At 40.0% G+C, this 21,769-nt stretch overlaps 1 protein-coding gene across 2 annotated transcripts in view; it reads right to left on the bottom strand.

The window, feature by feature from the left end:
- Window positions 1-13,958, bottom strand: part of dscamb (Down syndrome cell adhesion molecule b) — a 157,508-nt gene extending 143,550 nt beyond the window's left edge. Inside the window, exon 1 of one of the 2 annotated variants that reach the window (XM_055195610.2) lies at window positions 13,236-13,958. In XM_055195610.2, the coding sequence (XP_055051585.1) occupies window positions 13,236-13,278 (43 nt within the window). In that variant the 5' untranslated portion in view covers window positions 13,279-13,958. The remainder of the gene's footprint in view (window positions 1-13,235) is intronic. The other variant, XM_055195609.2, reaches the window with a different exon arrangement.
- Between the last annotated feature and the right edge of the window lie 7,811 nt (window positions 13,959-21,769).

Below are 21,769 nucleotides of genomic sequence, written 5' to 3'. Positions count from 1 at the left end.
GTGCAATCAATGCTGATGAGCCGAACACTAACAATGCAAATGCGCAAATGAATCCATGCCTGCACCATTCACACTTGCCAATAACAAAAACATTATTCTTAAAAGCTGGTTTAATTGAAATCATATATGGTTCCTTCGAGTGAAGTTACTCACTAATACAGTACAATAAAATCTGGCAGTTTTATATATATATTTATATATGCTGTCTGTTGCCTACAGTACATAAATATCCAGCTTCAAATGCAGATATCCAGATAAATAACAAAAATTTGAGACGTTGTACACATGTATTTTACTGTGAGACATTACTCACTATTGATTTTAACAGGGTTTGGTATTGGCATGCTCCTAAATTTATGAAAAAACAAAAGAAGATGAGCAAGTGCACAGGGAGAGCAAAAACAATGAGTTTAGGGCAATCGGTTTGTAGCTCTGCTTCAACTTTGCGAAACCCTCATCAGGAGCGACCAAAATTCCGACATGTCGGTCGGGAGAGGTCGATCGCCTCTCGTTTCCCGCTGTACACTGTGTGACAAACAACATGCGATGAAGCTGATATTCGGCCCAACTAAACAAAAATCGTACGTCTCAGAAATCAGCTAAAATTCAAACGTTAATCATACTGTATGTCCGGCTTTAAAGATAAAGAAAAGGTTAATATCAAATTTTGAGCCTTGTTATCTCAAAACCAGATTATGAGACATTAGCCTGAATTTTACAGACAGGGTCACATATGCAATAACAGTGATGTTGTGCGTATTGCGTGCTCATTCTACAGGCATGCAAAGTACTTGACAACCATAACAACAATGCTTTAACCCCACTCTTTAGCCACTTAGTCAAGGGTTACTATAAACCTACCTTGTCATCTGTCCAAACGAAGTGGTGTGATGCTTTTGCCATTTTGATTGTTTAACGCATTGAGTTTATTTACAAAGTAACATTGCCGTCTATTGGCCTGGCATGAATTACATATGAAGAGTTTCGTTGCAAAACAAGATAACCACCGTTTTTTTTATTGTTCAGAAATCTCGTTTTTTGGTTCTGCATTCCAATTAATTTCAATTCAACTGTAGGTGGTTTGTTTTGATTTAAACCTTCATAACTTAAAAAATACGGCTAAGTATGGATTTATCTCGTTTTGCAATGAAACTCTTCATATCATTTTTGCATAAAGTAGGTTAATGTAACATTGTTGTGTGTACATGATATTTTCAAAAATGCAAAGGAAAAATGTACGTTTTACTAAAGTTCGACCTGAATGGACATAGAGGAGATGTGGAGGATGTAACCACTCACATATTTAGTCAAGAAACATGGACATCATGGTCCTTACTCATGCAACGCTGACTGATAGGAGTATTTTAAAGCCAATGTTTTGCTTTGTTCCCGTACCAGTGCTTGTGCCAGGTCTGGTGATCTGGCATCACTGTCTGCACTGTCACTGCTAAACAGGATCATGGGATATCTGCTCCACACTGACAGGTTCTGTCACAGGCCTTAGGTAATTAAGGCCGCACTCAGCACACAGCCTGGGGGTCTTCAGGTCCAGAGGGGGGGCGACGGGACGCGACAAGGTGCCGAAGGCAGGAACCGGGAACAGAGGACAAGGCAGGGGCGAGCGGGACAGGGATTTTGCCACTGTGAGTATGCACTTCTCTCCTACAACCCCCACAGGCTTTAGCACTCGCAGCACTTGCCAAATGACTGTCTCCCAATTTGCTTTCATGAATATTAAGCAGGACATGACAGACCAGAAAAAGCCCGCCGTCTGCTCGCCTGTGATATGTGCAGACAGATCGGCTCTCTGATGTCGGGAAAGGGTAAAGCGTGCGGAGTGCGGCCCCGCGGTGCGCCTCTGATTCCCGTTGTCATGTTTTAAATGAGCGAACGTGAGCGGCTCGTTAAGAAGCGACTTGGCAGCGGGCTGAGATCGCGGAACAGGAGTGCTGTTGACTTTAATGTCTGAATTTGCTCAGCTGATGGCACGAACAAGGCTGTTAGTCAGGCAATTTCAATCTAAGCACTATTTTAAAAAACACCTGCTAAATCTATTAGGGCAAGCCGCTTTGCAAAAGTAAATCAAGATGATATTTATCAAACACGTTGTCGGGTAGGATTTAACAAACTGACGTCTTTAATACTGCAACTAATTGCTAATTATGAAATTCATTAAACCTCTAGAATATTACTCATTCAAGCCATTTCTATTCGTTCTTGCCGTTAACGGATGACAGGCACAACGTTTTACATTTTAATTCATTTTGATAAGGGCTGAATATCAAAAATGAAAAGATTTTTGGATAGCAGGCCAATGAGCTAATGTCACATTGCATTCGTTTGTTACAACAAGTTTCAGGCTAAGAAGGCATAGCTACGGTTCGCCAGTGGTCCCTTACACTTCATATTACTAAAAAGCAAAAAAAGTCTGATACAAGAAGCATTTATAATGAAGAAACAGTCAATAGATTTGGTTTTGAGTGTTTTAGATTAATGACAATAAATATTAATACCACATTTTACTTTACTGTATGATCCAGATCACAGTCTACACCAGTCTTTTATTGTCTACTTCTATGAAAAACTCACTGCTAAATAGCAGCAAGAACCCAATTTAATCTAGGGCCCTCATTTATAAAGTGTGCGTACGCACAGATCTGATCGTAAAGTGTGTGTACACAAAAATCCACGGCAGAGTCGATATTTATAAAAACTGTCTTTAACGTGGAAAAGTGCTTAGCGCCACGTCAGGGTCTGAACAGATGTACGCACTTTTGCTTATCCAATTGCTCCAGGTTTTTGGAAATAAAAGCCATTCTTGCTGCTCGCTAAAAGATTTAAACATTGACAAGTGCTCGTTTAGATATCTATGACATTAATTAGACATCGTTTAAAAGATCTGAAACTGGTTCATCTGCGATTTATAGATTTGAGTTTTCTGTGCGTAGGTTCGGTTTATGGTCTCATGGCAAGTCGTGTTATAGTACCGAAAATTTTTATTAATTTATTTGTGTTTGATGACACGAATTTCCGCTGTTTTTCGTGTCTCTGGAGACGAATGTCTTTTTCGTCCTTCCCATCATGAATTTCTATGGCTGTTCATGTCGGTATCGCGTCCTTTTATATTTCGTTTTCTCATCGTTCTTTCCTATTTTTAAATCATTGTCGCTTGGGTTTAGGGTTAGATTCGGGGTTTGCGTTCTACATGTTTTTTGACCGCTTTTAAAACTATTCTCTCCTGGAGTTGGGGTTAGAGTTGGGGTTTGGGTTAGGAACAAAAAATAGTAAAAAAAAAAATAGAAAACAACGATAAGAAAACCAAATATAAAATGATAAAATAATCCAACATAATCTCATGGCATAAAATCATCTAATTTGAATAAATTTGCATTCACCCCTGTGACATTGGGGTTAGGGGTGGGATATTATTGTCCTGCTTTAATATCCCACCCCTGAAATGTATTATTTGTGTCAGTGGCAGGACCGAAAGACGAGTTTGTGAACGCTCTCCTTGTTTGCGATTGGTCAGATACAAGTCAGTGCCTCTTCAAACCCAGTGCATCACTGCATATTAACACAAAGTATTTTGACATTGAAAAATGAATTCATCTTTTTTCAGTCTTATTTATGTTATGTGCATCCAGGTTATGTTAGCTGATTAGGATGGTTTTAGCTCATTTGACTTCTTATCTTGGCCTTCTCTAAATAAGCGTCTGTTAGTGAACAGCGGCAGAGGGAATTAGGAATTAGGGGACACAAAAGCGCTTCAGTGAGAAGTCAAAACACCTCTGTTAACATATACAGAGAAGGCTTTATCCAGAGCTCAAAGGAAAGACTATCAGACCGGTGTCCAGAGCGGCCGTCCTGCCTCGACTGTTTATAATGATGCAGAGCATCTTCACAAACAAGCATCCTGTCTTTATTAGACCCAACGCAAGATTCAACAAGAACCCTCATTGTGGTCAGCGCAACCCCCGGATAGCTGCATTTTTCCCCTCCTTGGCACGTAAAACTGTTCTGGGTTCAGTAAAAGACTTCCTCTGTGTGGTCTTTATCATGGTGCAGGTGTCTGTTTCAATGGCATCTGCACACATCCGTCTATTTGAGCTTGCAGGCTAATGCCTAGCTTGGTTAGCCAAACATAGCCAATAGTCTGTATCTCAGTACACCTGTTCATTACCACAGCTCTATATAAGACAACATCTTAGTATCTACACAACACATCTCTATCATGAAATATAATTCATTATAATGATAAATGTCTAATGGCGTCTTTTATCTGTGCATTAGCAGTAGATGAAAAGATATGGATTCAAACACAGATTCAAAAGACCAAAACTGGAATGAAGAGCTGATGTTAAAGTGAATATGTACCATATTATATTATAATTATATGACTCCAAAACATTTTGTGTAGCCTAGACATTTAGGCAAAGCACTGCCCAGTTAGACAAGAAAAGGAGTCCAACTGACACATAAGGCAAACAATGGTTGTTTCGTTTACTGTATCTGTTATTTAAGGATTAGATTTTATTTGCCATTCTCTGTTGGCCAACAAATATGCAGGAAATTAGCTTAGCTTGGCATAAATTCTGTTAATATAGCTTTTATGCAATGGTCCAGCTACAATCTTAAAGATATAGTTCACCGGAAAAAAATGGAACTCAGTCAAAATTGTTCCAAACTTTCTTTGTTATGCCGAATACAAAAATTTCATAACCATGCAGAGGCACCACTGACTTCTACAGTAAGAAAAAAAAATACTTTAAAAGTGAATGGTGCCCCAGATCTGTTATTAGCTTTTTTAATTTCTTCATTTGTGTTCAGCAGAGCAAATAAATTTATACAGGATTGTAACAACTTGAGGTAAGTACATGATAACAGAATTTTCATTTTTTCAGGCTACGTTTTCACAGAAATAATCTGAAAAGAAAATGCAAAAGTGCTGTTCGTGTTATCACTTTTTATTCCGAGTTTATAATAGCGGTTTGAGGAGGAAATCTTGTGCGCATATGGTGACGCAAAAGTGTGTGATATTCTATGTAGTATGCACTCCAGGCGGCTAGGTGGCAATGTGAAGCGCTGACACACAACACCACCAAGTCCGCGTGCCTGCATACAACCCTCTTCCTTGTTCGCCCCAAGCGTGCTGCACAAGCCCTGAAAAGAGAAGCCAAAACGTCTCGATCGACCGCCAGTGACTGGTCAGTATAGGTCATAAATCCATGTTATTCAATGGGACTTGAGACCAACTAAACAGTTTAATTACATTTCAATTATCTTTTTTTCCGAAGCTGGTTTCTGTCATTTACTGTAGTTTTTATCATGCTAATGTAAATTCAAGTGTTTGTTTTTAAAATAAGTTTGTTTTTAGTTAGTTATTTAATGCTATAAAAACGGGGGTGTGACATCATGATTGACAGCTGTGACATGCGCATTCTGTGAGAGCGAGGGCGGGGCCTTGCTTTCGCGGCTTTACTTCCTGCTCACTACTGCGCAGGACTGGTCCCGAAATTGCTACTGCGCAGACTCAAGACACAAGATGTCAGCACCGGATTGGATCACTGACGCCTTCACTTTTCACCAATGGAAGAGAGCGAACGGGCGTTGTTTTTTTTTACAGTCTATGGTTCTCCCAGGTCTCGATCGTTCAAAGCCGTCAGGTTTGCCTCCAACGAATTGGCTCATCAACAATTTGATGGAGGTAATTAATGCGCATTCTCTTATCAGAAATACTAGCTGTGAATATTTCGTACAACTGCTGAAAAGCAACATGAAGGTCCGACATATGGAAATAATCCGACATGTTTGTTGTTATTTTCCTGAACTGGCGTATACCTGTGACGTAAACGCGTACGCGACGAGAGCCACCGTGAGCAAACTTTTGCGTTTTTACCCTTTAGATGGGAACGCGAGGGTAGATTGTTTTTAAGATTTCCACTCTGGAGGGTTGTTTCACTTTTTTTGCGTTTTTAAGCCCCAAAAAAACGCTGTCACCATGTAAACGACAGGCACATCCGATAAAATATTTTTACACGAGGATTCTCGTGTAAACAGGCAGTCAGTGAACTATCACAGCAAAATCACCAGAGTTAAATCAGCACTGCTGATGTATATATGGGGACCACCAGGTCTGGTGTTACTCATATAAACACCAGCATTGTTGATTTAACATTGCTGATTTCGCTGTGTGCCTTTAAAGAAGTCTCAGTTTCAGTTTTGTAGGTGTGTTGTGCACTTAATGATGTTGCTATAATTTCTTCATGCCTGAGTATGATGCTGTTCATGGTATTATTGCAGATTCCTTATGTAATGTCAACATCCTGCCCTTACAGTATTTGAACTCCGTTTTCAATTTTTTGTCAAAACATGTTTATTATTATGTTATCATGTTATTATTTTGTTTTATGGTTCTACTTATCTGCATTTTTTAAGTTATGAAGGCTTAAATCAAAACAAATCAACTGCAGTTTAATTGACATTAATTGGAATGCACAACCAAAAACTAGATTTCTGAAAAATTATAAAAAGGAGTTATCTCGTTTTGGAACCAAACTCTTCATATAATTTTTTCTTCTTTTAAGTGCCATTATGTAAGATGAAAAGTAGAGATGCACCGATATTAAAACATTTCCACCGATACCAGTAGTCATTTATTCAGACTGATATTTGCCGATACCAATCGTTTGGTGGTATTAACTTCCATTAACTAAATTCTTAAGATTATTATTTCTGAATGTTATTTATTAATGACCAATAATATTGAACAATAAGTGATGTTTTTTACATTTTCTATACACAGAGCTATACACAAATTCATTGCATTTTCCTGTTCTCTTTTGATTGATACTGTATATCGGACATTTATCCGCTGTTTTTAAAAATTGCTTTTATCGTCTGATACAGATTATTGGCCAGTAACGTTACATCTCCAATGAAAAGGCGTGTCTAGTGTAAAATTATGCTTTTTATTTATCACTATACTTGATTACATGTTTAATAGTCAATAAAAAGTATATAGCATTTCATTAGATTGTAACATCAGGTTGTTCAGGGCTACCTAAAAATTAGAGCAGGTGTGTTGGAGTAGAATTGGAACAAAAATATGCAGGACGGGTGCCCTCCAGAAAAAACTTGGAGACCCATGCATTATAATCTATAAGTACAATCAAATCAAGCTATTATATATTTAATATTTTCTCAGTTTTTCAGTTTTTTCCTGTCATCTTTCTGGTAAAGGTGCTTTGAATCAATTAAACATTGTAAAATAAAGCGCTATACAAATAAATGTAACTTGAAAATGTGACAAAATGCAGAAAAATAGCAGAAACATACAACAAAGATTTTTTGCATTTGATATCTACCAGTGAACAGAAGCAGAGTGGGCCATGGTCAATCCGTCAAACACTTCAACTATAGTTTATACTGTGCATTTAATTCTGTGATTTATCTGTGAGAATTATGTTAAAATCATTGTTGCTGATATAAGATACACTCAATTCTTTACACTGAAGCAATGGGATATCATGTTTACATTATATTTACATACTATATACCTACATAATGCACATACAAAATTTAGTATGACACTGTGTTTTTTGTGGTAGGAACAAATAACTTGTATGCTATGACTGGTGTAACTTATATATTGCAATTGCATCCTTATAGGAGTGTTAATCCCAGTTTTCCAGTAAATCTATAACATAATGGATAAAAAAATGTCTGAAAGCTTTGGTCTATCAGGCCCATGGCATTGCAGGGTGCGGATAGCACAGTTTCATGGTTCCCAGTGCTCCCTCTTTAAATACATCAATGTTTATAGTCCTAATAATGGTTAAAAATACCAAAATCGGAAGAAAAAATAAAAAAGCTTTAATTCAAAACACAATCAAATTCTGCTTTTTTTCTACTTCATTAGCTTATCATTAACTTCAACATGGAATTGATCTTGGACATCATCAATGCTAGCAACTGCAAAAGAAAGGTTTCTCTGTGTAATGTCTAACAGAAATGTTTTAGCTTTTAAATGTTTTTTATGCATGTGGTTAAATGTCAAAATACAAAAGAATCTATAGAAAACATACAGTATAGTCATTTTTATAAGAATCAGACATTGCTAGACTTTTACTAAGAAACAACAAGTGTTTCTAAATGGGCTTTGTTTTTGTTTTTTTACTAAATGCACTTTTGACATCTGTTTGATGTATGCCAGAGTGCTGTAATGTTTTCTGAAAGTGGATGCTACCACCCCCTCCCATCCATCTCTCCAGACTGTTTCTCTTTCCATTTGATGTGTCACGTTTTTATTTCTTCGTGTGCGCTAGCAAGGTGACAGGAGACCGCTGCTCCTCACAAGCAGCCAGCCAAGCAGACACAAATATATTCAGAGCATTTAGTACCCTGGATTAATCGAATTATAATTTAATCATCTGATCAAACAGCAATTAGCATAATCACTTGTGGGGAACAGCTGATAGAGAGAGAGAGAGAGAAAGAGAGAGAGAGAGTAACAGATAATAAACCTCAGGCAACTGCCGCTCTAATGAGACATTTAACTGCTAAAACACACATCAAAAAGCAACATCTTTATGTTTTCTGGAGTCGAGACAGCTGTTATGAGCTGAAGGACAGCGGTGGGTTTTGAATGCAAGCAATCTAGAGAAAAATCTTGCTCAAAGGTAAATTCAATTGTTTGAATGTTTAAAAGCAACCATTAAAATGCACAGTATATACGCTATTTAAAAAAAATGAAAATTAAGCATTTTAACTATTGCTTACACCAAAATACAACCATCACAATTAAGACGACAGATTTTGACACTAAGTGAAAGAGTCTTTATCTTCAGATTTTACTGTAGTAACAAAGTTGTTTTGGAAGATACTATCTATCTTTCCTGTGGTAGAATTTCATACGAGAAAACATGAATATTCTTTCTGTCCTGGTTGTGGTCTTGTCTTGCTAATAGTAATAGGCTACCTAAACAAAGATATTCAACATACTGTACGGGCTTATATCATCTGTCAGAAAGGATTAAATGCTTTATAGAGGATGCAACTCATGAATGGCGTTGAAACAAATCCATGAAAATGCTGAAACAAAATTTTGCTTTCCTGCATTGTGGCTGAGTTACGTGCATGTACGCACCGCACCCTGCATATACACACACACACTTCCATATACACACACAATGCTATGCATAGCAGATTATGTACCTGGCTAATATGCTCTGAAATAGAAGCCACCAACTTAGGTCTTCAGTCTATGCCATGTTAAAAATATATCACAATGTTGAGAAATCAAGTTATGGTCATTTGTCACCCTGTCATTCTTTAGCCTATAGATATACAACAGCCTGCATATTCTCCCTAGATGGTATGATGGTATTTTCCAGAAGACATCAGTGACAGACGATCCATTTGAATGATAGATACTGTATTAAGTTCTCTACATCCATTTACATCCATTTAGCAGAACAGCATGAAATTCCCTTTAAAAGCATAATCCCTTAAAAATATTTAATTTTAAAATACATTTGAAATAATAATGTCCCCTTAATTCACATTCTCTTCACAGTTTCGTGCAAAAGTATGTGTTGGTCAAAGAGAAGTGAACATTTTTTTTAATATATCAAGGGTATGTCTAAACCACGAAAACAAGAAAAATATCTTATACTGTGTTGAATATATAATATTTGCTTTCACTTAAAGGCTTCACAATCCAAAGCTTAGACATCTTTAGAGGAACCTGCATTTTGCAACTACCTTCGATAATCAGCAATAAACAGATTTTGAGATATAATTTGCTTTATAAAACACTTTTATGGTACACTTTAATATGCATGTAACAAAAGATAGAGTTAAGCTGCCTTCAGCTATATTAAATTATTATTATTATTATTTAATTGAATGAATAAATAATAAATGATCCAAAAGACACAATAAAATACATTTAAACCAACTAAATAAATGCAGTAAATTTGCAGTAATGACATTTATTTGTGTTGTCCTTACAGTGACCTCTAAACATGTTCATCCCCATAAAGAACTAACTATATGGCACAACAGCCTATCAAAATTAAAATGTGACTTATTTGTGATATTGTAATTGTAATTGAATTGCATTTAACGCTATAGTTTACAATCCTTCCTGCATGATTCCACTGAAAGTTTAATATGCATAATTCGGTAGGCAACCAATGAAATCAGTTGCGCGCGATGGTGGGATGTTTGACTAATTCAAAATCTTATCTATATGACCGTCTGCGGCTGAACCGCAGATGTCAAGTAAGCAAAAACATCAAATGCATGAATTGCATTAGAAATCTCTAAACAATGGTAACAGTAAACGAGGAAAAATGTAATTGATATTATTGAAATGATACAGTGGATTCCTCTGACTGTATTTGTACTGGGAGTTGAATCTTTAAATAGGTAATAGAGGATTGGAGGGCACAGGTCTTTGAGGACTATCTAACAAACTTGAACAGATGGGCTCCTAATCAGCACAGTGCCTTAATTGCCCCCAATAGATTAGCTCCCAGCAAACACACGGCTCTCACGGCCAAATTTACTCAAATCATTTCGTCGGTTTCTCCTTAGACTTTTCAAGAAATCCCAGTCTAACCTGCAATAAAGTCGTTACTGTGTATCGTATCATTTTGATTACTCGACTGTGCATAATTATTTTAGGACAGTAATCTCCAGTCACAACATCATATGTTTTTATTTAGCCGGATGAGATTATAATCCAACTGCATGTGTATTATGGACAACGAGTTGCAGATTATAACGTTTGAGCCGGAGATCTGAGGCATGCAGCTCTGTTATGTTTTGTCAATGTGCACATTTTTTCTTTGCTTCTGATTAGATTATATGCAATTGCAAATGCATATTTTGCACAACGTTCAACTGCTGCTTTAGAGCAAAAAAGAGCAATATTAAATAATGCTTTGAAATGAATAAAATATTTATATAAATATGAACCAGCAAATTGTGTACTTTTGTAAACTGTGTAAATAAAACATAACTAATTGATTGTTGTGGACAAACACATTGTGTTACCACAACCTAGGGTAAGTAAAAACAGATGAAATTTAAACCAGTTAGGTACCTATTCAGACCATTTGCTGTTTGTCAGGGGTCCTTGATTCATACAACCGGCCTTATTTCATTGCAACTATAGCTCTCATATTAGAGGTTTCCATAATGGCATGCCACGCAGCACATCTTCTAAATCTTCTAGATCTTTTTGAAATTATAAGGCACTACTAATGGGAAGCTTGTTTACCATCATATTTTATAAAAAAGGAACACACACAAAACTTTGTACTATAGTAATGTTCTTAACTTTCCCAAATAAGCACATTATCAACAGCTAATTCAAGAAGAAATCATTAGTTTTTAAACATCACTACACACTTCTCAGATACAGTATACGTGCAGTTTTATGCAAACACACAGATGGAAATCTTGTGAGTGTCTCATTTGACTGTCTGCTCAGCTGGGCCACTGATGGTGACTGATGAGTTCTCACTGTTCTCTTATGAGTTTCAGCTGAGGCAGTGTGGCGCAATTTAAATTCAAAGTTATTACAAAATACATCTCAATATTTTTTATTTCATATTTGCCCCAGGTGAGAAATACCTCAGAGAGCTCAATGTGCTGTGCTTAAACAGCAAAAGCAGTGGTCTATTTATCTCCGTCCTCCGAAGAGGAGGATTATTTTCTGTTGTTTTCCGAGGGTGAGCTTTCGTAACAACCTCACCGCCTCAAAATGACTGCCATTCGAAGCATCACATTGAGGACTCGTGCCAGCATTTGCTCAAAAGCCATTCCTTTCCTTTCAAATACGGCTCTCTTTTTCTCCTTTAACGTTGTGCAGTAAATTTCCTTTCAACATTATCAGCCTGTCTGCAAGATTTCGTGTAGATCAGTCTTTTTTCTTGCCTTCCTTCATTCTGTTTTTCTCTTTCCTTCATGCCCCCCCCCCTACGTACACACCCTTCCATGTTTTCACCTACTGACCATCTCTCTACCACTGCTGAATCATACCTTTAATCACTTGTAAAATGATACACTATTAAATAAAGGTGAGAAAGATCATGCTTATACACAATCATTCAAAATATAACATCAAGATGTATTTAAATTTCTCACTGCACATACATGCATCCACGCAGGCGCAGTCCCTTAAGCACACACACACACAGCTTTTAAGGCGTTGTGTAGTATTTTTCTGCTCTTGCCTTGCATTTATCTTATTGCCACCATTTTTACTGTTTTGAATTTTTTTACATAACTTATTAACTGGTGTATACAATATTACATAAATTAAATTTGTTTTCTGCAAGCCCTTTAAATGCAACTAACCATTACAAACTCTAAGCAAGCCATACATTTATTCAAATATAAAAAAAATGTTTATGACCCATTTGAAAAGGGATGATATATAAAAGAATTAAATTATGTGAAAGAAATTGCTGTTGCCTTTTTCTCACTGCAATCCACCCACTGTGAGGGGCTCACGTGCACAACAGGGGTATCTTAGAAAAATGACTGAATGAAATAACTTAATTTAGCAGAAATGTATAAATTTCTCAACTAAGATATACTGGGGTATGCAAATTATTACAGTAATATATGAAATCAATAAACCAATATCTATCTACTTATAGTTAATTGATTTGAGATTGAACGTTTGCATATAAACCAGTTATTGATGTCCACAATTAAATTGCATTAACTTGATATAAAATAATCCAAAAATAAAAGGGAGGGCGCAACACACACAAACACTAACTATATAAAATACGTCAGTTGTTGTGGATTTATGCAAAAAAGCAGACTCCAAGCAATAAAAAAAGAAATGCAAAATCAAACTTTGAACATATTTAGATGAGTAGCTTCACTCGTGGTGTTATAAACCAGAGGTCACATTCATTAATATCTCCCCATGCGTAAAACAAACGACCTGTGCAGTACCTGCTGGAGGCCCTCGTATGCACACGGATCATTATATGAAGCTTACAGTGCTTATTTGACATCATCGGTGTCATAACGTGACTAATAGGGCGATTAAATAAATGATTAAAATGAGGGAAACTCTCCCAGCATAGGTGACCGCCCGTGACACCATTAAATATTCATTTGCATACAGCTCATTGCATTCACAGGACACCTTTTCCTAAACGTCGAAGTTTGAAATGAGTGGACTAATTAAAAAAATTAGGACTAACCATTCAGGATGCTCTGGGAAAAGAGAAATGCCAATATCCACATGCCCCGCTCCTTTCAATCCCCAAGCTAGATTTTCCTCTTTTCACTCCACACACTTTGCCCGCTGCTTTTTCCTGATCCCCGACTCAGAATGCCAACGACTGGCTTAAAACAAAAAGGAGTCCGGATTTCCTGTGCAAATGGCTTGAAAGTATCTCCACCGTGCGTATTATCTGTGCGCTTTTGCGCCCGCTCGTTGCGCATGAAGGATTTGCGGATGTTTCTGCTGCGATTGTCTTGGTTAAAGCTTGGATGCTATCCGGATGCTGCTGTGCTTCATGGGGGATGCTGGATGCAGGTGCGATGCTGAGTCAGGAGCGTCTTTCATCGGAGCAAGTGGCGATCCGGAGGAAAAAGAAAACTTTCAAACCAAAAACAATGGTACAGTACAAACGTGTCATTTGAACCAAGGGTAACCGAGTAGTTTCAAAAAAGGAAGGGAAAGGAACTTAACAGGGAAGAGTAAATCATAGATGTTTAATTAGAAGTGGGGATGGAAAGAAAGTCCGGAGAAGCTGAAGCGGCAGGAATTAAGGTGAGAGCCCACAGTCAGACCATCTTCATGAGCACCTCTCGCCGTCCAGCAGGCTGCAAGCAGGCGCATCTTCCTCCTGCGTGGCGCTTTAATCGCATTGGTTCGTGTGCTGCTAACCCTCTCTGCCTCAGAGCATTAGAAAATAACCCCCCCTCTCTCTCTCTCTCTCTCTCTCTCTCTCTCTCTCTCTCTCTCTCTCTCTCTCTCTCTCTCTCTCTCTCTCTCTCTCTCTCTCTCTCTCTCGTCTCCAAAGCCTGACTGCCTTAAAGGAGACGAGACGATCCTTTTATGGCTGATGAGTATGGACAAACCTTTTCCAGGTGCGTGCTTATTAAAAGCATCAAAATCCTCCCATATGTGGACCATAGATTCCATGAAATCGAAGTGTCTATTAGCTTTAAGGCCACCTAAATGCGATATTAATAGATAATTCACAGTGAAAGTGACAGATAATTGTAGATATATTTTCTTATTTTTTATCATTTGGTTTATTTTTCCAAAATAGTCCATTCAGAAAAAAAATATGTGTTATGTTTGGTAACAGTATGAAAATCACTAAACTGTCAGTACAAAAGATAATTAAAGTTGAATAAGTTGAACTGGCTGTACAAAGCCAATAGACAATATAAAAATATAACATGTGTTCAATACTTTTTATGATGTCACTCTTCTTAAAATTGATGGCATAGAGTTTCTTAAATTCATTATTTAAAATTTAAATGCCACAAGGGTTTCAAACAGAAAAGGTCAAAGTCAGTATATATAGAGGGCTTGTTAAAAAGGTATTTTAAAGCCTAAAAATAAATTGTCCACCCTGACTCTTATGGATAACATTACTCATGTGAGTACGGCATCAGGTGTGCCCCCAAACAACATTTCTCTTCTGTGTCTTTTCATGAACAATACACCTGTAATGACAAATATCCATGAACAATGCATGGCATTGTATGTTACCAAATTCAGGCTTAACTGAACTGCACAACCATTTAGATGTTGACATTAAAATGTCCTAAAAGAAAAGTAACTTTGTTTTCTGTATTCTTTTTCTAGTGAAGTTACTAATCTTTACCTTTACAACAAATACAATCTTTAAGTACCTTTTTCTAACATGTTTTTTAATGACATTTCATTTACGGTGAAATGTTTAAGTCAAACATGGACAGTAAATGGATATTTAATTCATTTGTATATAAAAATAATCATTGGGCTTCTTTACATTTTTACAGAAAAATTGTATTTTTAATAATTTTATGATATTATAATCTATGATAATCATTTAGGCCCCATTACAACACCATTTTAAGGTACAAACACTGTAAAAATTCTGTAGAAATTACAATGTTATTGCAGCTGGGTTGCCGGTAATTTACCGTAGATTTAAATTTATGTTATTTACTGGCAAGAGTTTGTTGAAAGTTAAATACATTTTAAATGTAATCTTTACAGAATAAAACTATACATTAACAGCCTCATGCAAAGCATTCTGGGAACCAGAAATCATCATCAACCTTTTTCTGTTTTTTGCTTCAGATTTTGTTTCCAGAATGTTTTGCATTATGCTGTTTTTTTTTTAGTTTTACTCTGTAAAGACAAAGACTTGTAAATGTTTAATGTTCATTTAACTTTGAACAAAATGTTGCCAGTAAATAACATAAATTTTAATCCACGGCAAGCTACCGGCAACCCAGCTGCAACAACACTGTAATTTCTACAGAATTTTTTTATAGTGAAGAACTTGCTCCTACCTTCAGATCAAAGCTGCATTTCTCTTTTACTATTATTGGATCTTAGTGCTGCTATGGAAGAAATGTTATATAAATCCCAGGTTAAATGTGAATTCTGATTATATTCAGCTTTGCTGTGAAATCTAAAAATGCCATTTGTTGATATCAAAGTCTAGTAGCTAGTAATGTTTTTCCTAGTTCACTGAAACTCAACATCAGCTTAGATTCGGCCAGATGCTCAGCCTCAGCTTAAGTTTGGCCAGATGCTCAACATTGCCTCGGTCCAGCATCAGTTTCAGTTCAACAGAAGCTTCAGTTAACTCAGATGCTCAGCATCAGCTCCGGTTCAGACAAATACTCAGCCTCAGCATGAGTTCAGTCAGATGCTCAATATCAGGTCTGCTTCAGCCAGATGCTCAGCCTCGACCAGATGCTCAGCCTCAGCTTTGGTTCAGACGGATGCTCAGCTCGAACTAAGGTCCGACCAGATACTCAATATCAACTCATACCAGTTATGCCACTGGCTTAGACCCAGCTTTGGTTCAGCCAGGTGCTCAGCCTCAGCTCTGGTTCAGCCAGATGTTCAGTCTCAGCTTTTGTTTGGCCAGATGCTCAACATTTTCTGTGGTTAAGCAGATGCTCAACATCAGATCTGGTTCATCCAGATGCTCAGCCTCAACTTTGGTTCAGCCAGATGCTCAGCCTCAGCTTTGGTTCAGCCAGATGCTCAGCCTCAACTTTGGTTAAGGAAAATGCTCAGCCTCAGCTTTGGTTCAGCCAGATGCTCAGCCTCAGCTTTGGTTCAGCCAGATGCTCAGCCTCAACTTTGGTTAAGGAAAATGCTCAGCCTCAGCTTTGGTTCAGCCGGATGCTCAGCCTCAGCTTTGGTTCAGCCAGATGCTCAGCCTCAGCTTTGGTTCAGCCAGATGCTCAGCCTCAGATTTGGTTCGCCCAGATGCTCAGCCTCTGGTTTGGTTCACCCAGATGCTCAGACACAGCTTTGGTTCGCCCAGTTGCTCAGCCTCAGATTTGGGTTGCGCCGATGCGCAGCCTCAGCTTTGGTTCAGCCAGATGCTCAGCCTCAGCTTTGGTTCAGCCAGATGCTCATACTCAGCTTTGGTTCAGCCAGATGCTCAGCCTCAGCTTTGGTTCAGCCAGATGCTCAGCCTCAGCTTTGGTTCAGCCAGATGCTCAGCCTCAGCTTTGGTTCAGCCAGATGCTCAGCCTCAGCTTTGGTTCGCCCAGATGCTCAGCCTCAACTTTGGTTCAGCCAGATGCTCAGCCTCAGATTTGGTTTGTCTAGATGCTCAGCCTCAGATTTGCATTGCACAGATGCTCAGCCTCAGCTTTGGTTCGTCCAGATGCTCAGCCTCAGATTTGGTTTGCCCAGATGCTCAGCCTCAGCTTTGGTTCGCCCAGATGCGCAGCCTCAGCTTTGGTTCGTCCAGATGCTCAGCCTCAGATTTGGTTTGCCCAGATGCGCAGCCTCAGCTTTGGTTCAGCCAGATGCTCAGCCTCAGCTTTGGTTCGTCCAGATGCTCAGCCTCAGATTTGGTTTGCCCAGATGCTCAGCCTCAGCTTTGGTTCGCTCAGATGCACAGCCTCAGCTTTGGTTCAGCCAGATGCTCAGCCTCAGATTTGGTTTGCCCAGATGCTCAGACTCAGCTTTGGTTCGACCAGATGCTCAGCCTCAGTTTTGGTTCACCCAGATGCTCAGACTCAGCTTTGGTTCGCCCAGATGCTCAGCCTCAGATTTGGTTTGCCCAGATGCTCAGCCTCAGCTTTGGTTCGCCCAGATGCGCAGCCTCAGATTTGGTTTGCCCAGATGCTCAGCCTCAGATTTGGTTCGCCCAGATGCGCAGCCTCAGATTTGGTTTGCCCAGATGCTCAGCCTCAGATTTGGTTTGCCCAGATGCTCAGCCTCAGCTTTGGTTCGCCCAGATGCGCAGCCTCAGATTTGGTTTGCCCAGATGCTCAGCCTCAGCTTTGGTTCGCCCAGATGGGCAGCCTCAGATTTGGTTTGCCCAGATGCTCAGCCTCAGCTTTGGTTCAGCCAGATGCTGAGACTCAGCTTTGGTTCAGCCAGATGCTCAGCCTCAGCTTTGGTTCAGCCAGATGCTCAGCCTCAGCTTTGGTTCGCCCAGATGCTCAGCCTCAACTTTGGTTCAGCCAGATGCTCAGCCTCAGATTTGGTTTGTCTAGATGCTCAGCCTCAGATTTGCATTGCACAGATGCTCAGCCTCAGCTTTGGTTCGTCCAGATGCTCAGCCTCAGATTTGGTTTGCCCAGATGCTCAGCCTCAGCTTTGGTTCGCCCAGATGCGCAGCCTCAGCTTTGGTTCGTCCAGATGCTCAGCCTCAGATTTGGTTTGCCCAGATGCGCAGCCTCAGCTTTGGTTCAGCCAGATGCTCAGCCTCAGCTTTGGTTCGTCCAGATGCTCAGCCTCAGATTTGGTTTGCCCAGATGCTCAGCCTCAGCTTTGGTTCGCTCAGATGCACAGCCTCAGCTTTGGTTCAGCCAGATGCTCAGCCTCAGCTTTGGTTCAGCCAGATGCTCAGCCTCAGATTTGGTTCGCCCAGATGCTCAGCCTCAGTTTTGGTTCACCCAGATGCTCAGACTCAGCTTTGGTTCGCCCAGATGCTCAGCCTCAGATTTGGTTTGCCCAGATGCTCAGCCTCAGCTTTGGTTCGCCCAGATCCGCAGCCTCAGATTTGGTTTGCCCAGCTGCGCAGCCTCAGCTTTGGTTCAGCCAGATGCTCAGCCTCAGCTTTGGTTTGCACAGATGCTCAGCCTCAGCTTTGGTTCAGCCAGATGCGCAGCCTCAGCTTTGGTTCGTCCAGATGCTCAGCCTCAGATTTGGTTTGCCCAGATGCGCAGCCTCAGCTTTGGTTCAGCCAGATGCTCAGCCTCAGCTTTGGTTCGTCCAGATGCTCAGCCTCAGATTTGGTTTGCCCAGATGCTCAGCCTCAGCTTTGGTTCGCTCAGATGCACAGCCTCAGCTTTGGTTCAGCCAGATGCTCAGCCTCAGATTTGGTTTGCCCAGATGCTCAGACTCAGCTTTGGTTCGACCAGATGCTCAGCCTCAGTTTTGGTTCACCCAGATGCTCAGACTCAGCTTTGGTTCGCCCAGATGCTCAGCCTCAGATTTGGTTTGCCCAGATGCTCAGCCTCAGCTTTGGTTCGCCCAGATGCGCAGCCTCAGATTTGGTTTGCCCAGATGCTCAGCCTCAGCTTTGGTTCGCCCAGATGCGCAGCCTCAGATTTGGTTTGCCCAGATGCTCAGCCTCAGATTTGGTTTGCCCAGATGCTCAGCCTCAGCTTTGGTTCGCCCAGATGCGCAGCCTCAGATTTGGTTTGCCCAGATGCTCAGCCTCAGCTTTGGTTCGCCCAGATGGGCAGCCTCAGATTTGGTTTGCCCAGATGCGCAGCCTCAGCTTTGGTTCAGCCAGATGCTCAGCCTCAGATTTGTTTTTTTTTCCCAGATGCTCAGCTTCAGATTTGGTTCGTCCAGATGCTCAGCCTCAGCTTTGGTTCAGCCAGATGCTCAGCCTCAGATTTGGTTGCCCAGATGCTCAGCCTCAGATTTGGTTCGTGCAGATGCTCAGCCTCAGCTTTGGTTCGCCCAGATGCTCAGCCTCAGCTTTGGTTCGCCCAGATGCTCAGCCTTAGATTTGGTTTGCCCAGATGCTCAGCCTCAGATTTGGTTCATCCAGATGTGCAGCCTCAGATTTGGTTTGCCCAGATGCTGAGACTCAGCTTTGGTTCACCCAGATGCTCACCCTCAGATTTGGTTTGCCCAGATGCGCAGCCTCAGCTTTGGTTCGTCCAGATGCTCAGCCTCAGATTTGGTTTGCCCAGATGCTCAGCCTCAGCTTTGGTTCGCCCAGATGCACAGCCTCAGCTTTGGTTCGCCCAGATGCTCAGACTCAGCTTTGGTTCGCCCAGATGCTCAGCCTCAGATTTGGTTTGCCCAGATGCTCAGCCTCAGATTTGGTTTGCCCAGATGCTCAGCCTCAGATTTGGTTTGCCCCAGATGCGCAGCCTCAGATTTGGTTTGCCCAGATGCTCAGCCTCAGATTTGGTTTGTCCAGATGCGCAGCCTCAGATTTGGTTTGCCCAGATGCTGAGACTCAGCTTTGGTTCGCCCAGATGCTCAGCCTCAGCTTTGGTTCGCCCAGATGCGCAGCCTCAGCTTTGGTTTGCCCAGATGCTCAGCCTCAGATTTGGTTCGTCCAGATGCTCAGCCTCAGCTTTGGTTCGCCCAGATTCGCAGCCTCAGCTTTGGTTCGTCCAGATGCTCAGCCTCAGCTTTGGTTCAGCCAGATGCTCAGCCTCAGCTTTGGTTCAGCCAGATGCTCAGCCTCAGATTTGGTTCGTCCAGATGCTCAGCCTCAGCTTTGGTTCAGCCAGATGCTCAGCCTCAGATTTGGTTTGCTCAGATGCTCAGCCTCAGATTTGGTTCGTCCAGATGCTCAGCCTCAGCTCTGGTTTTAGCCAGGTGTTCATCTCCGGTTCAGCCATATTTTCAACATCAGCTCTGGTTCAGCCACCAATCAACCATATGTGATAAGATTCTACAATGATCACAGCCTGCTCCACTTCCACAGTTCTCTGCCCAATTAGTCAAATGTCACATACACATCAACAAGGTACTTTGTTTGGGGCAACTAACAAATATATTACATTAATCTTGTTTTTTAAATATATTTTTTTATTTTATGCCACAGTTGCCTATGCTTGGCTCATTGAGGGACTTTGAAATACATCATAAAACACAATATTATGTATATGCAAATATTCATACTGTGAAATGCATTTAACAAAAATACTGACAATGGAGGGAACATGTTTCATGTCATAATTCAGAACAATATACATCCTCGGTATTCACAACTTTAACATTCATTCACAGAAATAAATGTTAAGTGTAAATAAAACATCCTTTAATGCATGTTAATATATTAATTCTATTTTAAGTAGAATTTATAACTATATAACTAGATTATATTTAATTTAACATGATGAATAACTGTAAAGCAAAATATTGGCACCTCTTATAGTAATACAGCAATAATGTTAATCTGGTATTACTGTTGTGCACTACTTTTACACATATCACTGTATCATAACTTCACTTCTTTATCATAATCAACCTTGTCATTACACACACACACACACACACACACACACACACACACACACACACACACACACACAGCACAGGTTCCGAGTCAGCCAATAATTTCCAGCGAGGATGACCCCTTTGTTTTGACAACTCCACTGAGGTCCAGTGTTCCCTTACAACCAAACACACACCGGGCTATCAGTGGCCAAAATGTCAGACTTCCAGACACCCTGTAGTGGATCAGGTTCCCCTTTCACTACACTATCCATTAGTCAAGAATAGATTCACCTACAGAAACGACATATGATCTCTTTTGTTACATTAAACAATGCCGGCGATCAAGACATGAGGCGTGTGTTGCAGACCAAATATAACAATAGGGCTGTGCAAAAATATCGATAACTATCGTGATAGTTTGCTGTATCGATAGTGTATCGATATTTCAATCTCTACTATCGATATTTTAAAACCATCAAATCCCTCTGTGTGTGTCAAACGACCTCCTCTACCCCTGTTGTAGTTGTCACTGTCCAGTTGTCTGCCATATACGGCCATTCGGCCAATGTCTCAGAAGTTGAGAGGGGAGTGAGAAAATGGCAGAAAATTTAAAAACAGTTGCAGCTTTCAAAGAGCTGCAGGTGTTCAGCTCTATTTTCTACATTTTTGATAAAAAAAGAAAGACGCATTGTATCGTGATACGTATCGTTCCATGACCCATGTATCGTGATACGTATCGTATCGGGAGGCCCTTGCCAATACCCAGCCCTATATAACAACATATAAAGTGACCCTCTAGGTGTGCAGTATCTTCACTAATTCACACATTATATGCACATGATCAGAATTCGCATCAAATCATTCACAAAGATCACATCGCCAATATAAATGTCCACACACCTTAAGGAAATTTAACTATACTGATGATGCGTCCCAAATCTCATACACTCTAAAATTGGCTGGGTTATTTTTGACCCATTATGGGTAAATATTGTACAAGAACTGCAAGGTTGTTATACTTAATGATTTCATAACATCAACCCAACATTGGATAATTTTTTACCCAGCACGGGGTCATTTTTAACCCAACACGTGTTCTGTCCAATATTTGCC

The sequence above is a fragment of the Misgurnus anguillicaudatus genome, chromosome 24 (genome assembly GCF_027580225.2).
Source record: "Misgurnus anguillicaudatus chromosome 24, ASM2758022v2, whole genome shotgun sequence".
NCBI lineage: Eukaryota > Metazoa > Chordata > Actinopteri > Cypriniformes > Cobitidae > Misgurnus > Misgurnus anguillicaudatus.
This window is presented reverse-complemented; position numbering and strand designations above follow the sequence as displayed.